This window comes from Spermophilus citellus (genome assembly GCF_964194105.1).
Source record: "Spermophilus citellus genome assembly, chromosome: 1".
NCBI classification, from domain to species: Eukaryota; Metazoa; Chordata; class Mammalia; order Rodentia; family Sciuridae; genus Spermophilus; species Spermophilus citellus.
In genome coordinates, this window is record NC_138182.1 from 251,170,089 (window position 1) to 251,175,913 (window position 5,825).

General features: G+C 33.8%; 1 protein-coding gene across 1 annotated transcript; it reads right to left on the reverse strand.

The window, feature by feature from the left end:
- Positions 1-1,970: 1,970 nt before the first annotated feature.
- LOC308655385 (small ribosomal subunit protein eS24-like) lies at positions 1,971-2,509 on the reverse strand. The gene has a single exon (XM_081305498.1). It carries the CDS (start codon positions 2,471-2,473, stop codon positions 2,153-2,155), a length of 321 nt encoding a protein of 106 aa, XP_081161624.1. The 5' UTR covers positions 2,474-2,509; the 3' UTR covers positions 1,971-2,152.
- Positions 2,510-5,825: the final 3,316 nt, after the last annotated feature.

The window sequence follows — 5,825 nt, forward strand, 5'->3', positions numbered from 1 at the left end:
TGTTAGTAAAATTGACTGGGTTGGCCTCTTAGTTGCCCACAGTAGCAAGCAACATTCACCTGGCATGACATTCTCAACATAAGGTTCCATTTGACCTAATAGAACAGACAGGAAAAATAGTTCATTGACTGGGCAGTGAGTAATAATACCACCAGTACTGGAAGAGAGTTTTCATTGAGATAAGTAGCCAGAGATGACAGAAAACTTTGAGGGAAAATCATGGAAAATCTCAAAGATCCAATTAAGAAATTATTTCTATAAGTATCAAGAGTAAAATCATATTTTTAAGGGTAAGAGTGATGTCCCGAAAGTCTATACTATAAGATTAGTCTGACGGTGAATGGGATATTTTTTAAATAGGGCATGAACACACATTGATATCATAGGTGGGGGAAAAAAATGAAAAATGGGATTCTAGGGCATGTTTCCACTATGGTTAAATCCACCTTCACTCCATGCCAACCGAAAAAAAGCAGAGATTTTGTTAGGAGAAATCAAATTTAAATGAAGAATAGAGGCAATCTTAAAAAGATAGAAAGCATGAAAACCATGCCACTGGAGGAATGAGTATAAAAGCAGGATAGAAGAACTCTGTCTCACAGATGGGTGGGTAACAGGAAGATTATCTGTCTTCATCCTACCCTCTCACTGTCCTCTTGCTGGTGTGCACAGGGCACACCTAAAATTTGCATTGTGTCAGCAGATTAGGCGTAAGATGGTGAGGGTGTGGGCAGGGTGGTGACCTCAACATGACTGCAAGGGTACTGATGACACAGTGATAGGTTCCACCCTGAAGGAGCCACCACCTCAGAAGGCAGTTCAGAGATCCAGATTAGAATTAAGCAGTACATTAACTAGACACATGACCATGAGCAAATTATTCAATCCCTCTGAACCTCATTTACTGCTCTTATCAAAATAAGATATATTTACCAGGATCACTTCTAACAGCCAATGACTCTAAGATCTCAAGTTTTCCTCCTTTTTACTCCAGAATTCATAAGAACATATGTATAAAAAAATCACTTCTTTCAAGATGCAAGAGAATAATATTCTTTTTTTAAGTAAACCTATACATAGAAGATAGTTTTCTCTTTTCAAATTAGTGCCATGTTCAGGTTCCACTCTACTTCCATTCATGAATTTCAGACACTGAAATGGAATTTCACTTAGAGAAAATAACGGCTGGTTGTTTTTGTTGTTTTTTTTAATTCATCACAAATTTATTTTGCTTTTGTTACCTTTATCTTAATCTACCTTAAAGAAAATCTGCTATAGTTTGGATCTTGAATGTTCCCCAAAGCCCATATGATGAAGGATTGGTTCCAATCCAGTTGGTGCTATTGGGAGGCAGTGAAACCTTAAATGGGGGGGACTTACTGGGAGGAAGATGGATCACCAGGTATGTCAGTGAAGGGGACATTGGGACCCTACCTGCTTCCTGTCTCTCTTTGCTTCCTGCCTGCTGAAATGGGAGCAGTTTCATGTGCAACAAACTCTGCCATACGTTCACTCCATGACATACTGCCCTGCCACAAGGCCAAAAGCAATGGAATCGACCAACCATGGACTGAATTTCTGAAACTATAAATCAAAGTAAACATTGTCCCCTATTAAGTTAATATTTTGGCACAATGACAGAAAACTAACACAAAACTCCAAAAGGTTCTTTGTTTAATATTTTGAAGATGACATTCTTGATTGCATTAATGTTTAATTTGCTCTGTTGACTGGGCTGGGGTTGAGCGCTTGTCTAGCATGCATGAGGCACTGGGTTTGATCCTCAGCACCACATTAAGAAAATAAATCAATAAAGGTATTGTGTCAACCTACAACTAAAAACTAAATTTTAAAAAAATGTTCTGTTGAAAACTTTGCAGCATATTTATATTTAATCCAATTTTTCTTCTAGTTTTTTGCTAAAACACCAAAACTACTTACACCAAAATTAGTTACCCCTCTTCAAAAGATTTTTTTTAAGGTTTTATAGTTTATTAATCCTCATGAAAAAGTTGCATAATCACCGCAGATAAAGTCATTGCAGAATCTTTACTCCTTTGGCTGTTATCCAATCTCCAGCTCACTTTTTGCCAGCACCAACATTGGCCTTTGCAGTCCCCCTGACTTTCTTCATTCTGTTCTTGCGTTCCTTTCACTGTTTTCTTGAGGTCTTCTTCTTTTCATACAGGCCATGTCTTGCCAGTCTATGTTTGGGTTCATTTTTCTTCGAATAATCCAAGGAATCATAAATCATGCCAAAGCCAGTTGTCTTGCCACCTCCAAAATGGGTTCTGAATCCAAACACAAAGATGACATCTGGTGTGGTCTTGTACATTTTGGCTAATTTTTCTCGAATTTCTGTCTTAGGTACTGTTGCTTTCCCAGGGTGAAGAACGTCAATGACCATTTGTTTCCGCTGAAGCAGTCGGTTGGTCATGAACTTCCTGGTCCAGATAGTTACTGTGTCATTCATGATGGCGGTAGACGTTCAGACACCCAGGGATGAAAAGGTTCAAAAGATTTTTAACAAATCAAATTGACTCAGCTTTAATAAGAAAGAAACATAGCATGAATAGATTGAATATTCTCATAATTTATATTATATTCACAAAATTTTTATTATAAAAGTAATCTTTAGCTCTAAGATCCTATCTCAGATTCCAGCCTAAACCTATGTTAATTTCATTTTGCTTACTTTGATCATGTATTAGTTTGATTTGTCACTCTTCAAAAAAAATGTAAAGATACAGTTGCCTCAAATTGTGTCCTTAAGCTATTTTTCCAACTTGAAATCTTCTGCCCTATTTTGCATTATCTTACCTCTTCTTTACCCCCAAGTATTTGCTTCCTGGTAATGTGATGTTTATCTTTCATTCACAAAAGCATCACCCAGAATAATACATGTCATAATGTCTCATGATTTTTCTAATAGTAATATTGCATGGTTCCTAGAACTGCCCAGATTAGCATCACTTAGATGATCACAGATAAGTTTATTTGAAGAGCACCATCATCAAAGGAGAATTTTCAAAATTAATGAACTAGAATAATTTACTTTCTTTAACAAATTAAAAAACATTTGTATTTCATGATGTTTTAGGGGAAGATTAATAATTTGATCAAATTAGATCTGACCATAATATTTCCTCTCTATTTCACAATCAATTTTCATGAGCAAAAACAAAATGTTTAAAGCATACGTGTAAAGAATTAATCTATACACTATAATCTATACACTACACCTTAGAATGCAAATTTTTTAAAGGGTCTAGTTACTAAACCAAATCCTATAAAATACAAATATTTTTACCCCTCTTGAGTAAATGGCAGCCCTTATGTATGCACTAGCATTGAATATTTACTATTATTCAAATTAAAGAAAGCCAGCCAGGTGCTTCAAAGTAGAGCACAAAGGTAATGTTTTGGAAATGGGTGAAATCCCATCTTGTCTTTGAGCTGTCATTCAAGTCATTAGATTTACCCATATATTCTATCCACTATTCTTCTTCTCAACCTGTGATATCTGATTCCTAGTTCAGTTATTTCCACCTTTTGTTCACAAGTATTTCCTCTTAACAATACACCATTCAGAAAAAGGTATGTCTTTGAATTGTCAGCTAGTACTTTGTTCTGACAAAAGATATCATTATAGTATTTCAAGACCATATGTTAGAAATCTTGAAATTAACACCTTTTTTAACTCCAACAAATGAGTTTATGTGACAAGTGGTACTTTAAAGAGTAATGAATAACACGAAAAATCAGACTCCTACATTCCAAAATGTGTATTTAGCATAGGTTAATTTGATATTATTTTGAGAAATCTAAAAGGATATTTTCAGGTATGATTTCAACATGCATTTGTTATGACATACTCATTACATAGTAAATAAAGTCTCTGTTCCCCAGACCAAAAAAAGGACAAAAACTAAGGGCAAATTTATGTAATGGAAAGGAAAACAAAATGGCCATAGTTTCTATGTATTGGTGTAGGTCAAATATATAGAACAAATCCAGATTTCAATAGTCCAGAATATGAAAGAAATGCAAGTGAATCCAAAAGAATTACACTGCATTTTCTTCACATAACTGTATAAACTGTTTTCCATACAATTGCAACAAAAATGGAATTATACATCTATCCATCTAGATATCTAGATAAATAATTTGTAAAAAAAAAAAAAACTCAAAATCTGGAAAATAAGGATTAAAATCATTCAGGGATGCTAAATTCACCGATGCATTTTAATACTTTATCAGTATTACATGTGGACTGGTATGTTTGGATATACAATTCAGAGCTTCCTTAAACTCCACAGAACAGGTGACAGACCAGAAGAAGTTTTCCTTCCCCCAGTCTCCTGAGCACCAATGGCCCTCCAAGAAAGATGAAAGAAACAGGAGAAAGACACTACTTCCCCAAAATGAACCTAATCATTTCTAGTCAATCTCATTAGTTCAGTCAAATTCCAACTTTACATTTTATTACCTGCATCATCTTAGACAAGCCTTTTGACTTTCATATTCTTCTGTTTCCTCAGTGATAAAGCAACAATAGCACCTTCCTCAAAACAGAGTTATGAGGATCACATAAGATAACTTGTGCAAAATACTTAACACAATCCTTCACACAAAATAAGCACTTAATAAGAAGTATTAGCTGCCATTATCCTCCTTCTTGTCATTAGGTCTATTTCCAATATCATCACCCAGTTGAAATCAGGCTCTCTTCACAATATGAATATCATAGTATCTCTGAATTGGTTGCCTGTTTAATATTTCTTCTTTCAAATAAAATAACATTAACCTTCATAAAATATTCTTCTCTCTCAAAGACATCCAGTTGCTCCTTCATTGTCTAAAGAATAAGATCCAAGTTCTTTAGCCTAGCATTATGCTTCCTGCACAATCAGGCCCTACTTACCTCTGCAACACAACCTCCCACTGAGCCTCACGGTACATCACACTTTGCCTTCTATTTTTCTTCTATTGGTAATGTTTGTTCTCCTTTGAGTATCTAAAATCTTCAGTTATTTCCAAGTCTTCCCCAAGCTTGTATTGAATTTTCTTAATTAATTTATTCATTTTTATTAGTTACACATTACAGTACAATGTTCTTGACATTTCATACATTTGAATCAAATGGGGTATAATTTCTCATTTTTTTGATTGTACAGGTTGCAGAATCACATTAGTCATACAGTCACGTATATACATTATTGAAATTCTGTATCATGTATTGTCTATTCCAATGCTAATGATATATATATATATATATATATATATATATATATATATATATAATTTTAAATTTACCAATAGCCACATTATAAAACTCCAAAGGAAAGGTGACAGTAGCTAAAATAATGTTTTTATTAACCTTATCTAACCAAAATATTGTTTTAACATGTAATCAATGTATAAAAATTATTAATGAGATAAGCTATATTTTGTATTGTTTCCACCATTACACATTTTACATAATAGTACATCTTAATTCAGATACTAAATTTTCATGGGACATATTCATTCTATATTCAGACTACATAAAATTTACAGTCAAAAATTGAGTGATATGCTAAAGTTTTTGAACACACATCAGTTTTCTTTTTTTATTTTTTTAGTTGTTGATAGACTTTTATTTTATTTATTTATATGTGGTGCTGAGAATCAAACCCAGTGCTTCACATAAGGCAAGTGGACTACCACTGAACCACAGCCCCAGCCCCAGCCCCCACAATAAGTTTACAAATAACTGAAATATCACTTTTTAAATTTAAAATAAGTAAAATTAAATGAAATTAAAAATTCAGTTCCATTATTGC

Coding starts and splice junctions, on each gene's coding strand:
- LOC308655385 (XM_081305498.1), bottom strand. CDS start 2,473: ATGAATGACACAGTAACTATCTGGACCAGGAAGTTCATGACCAACCGA.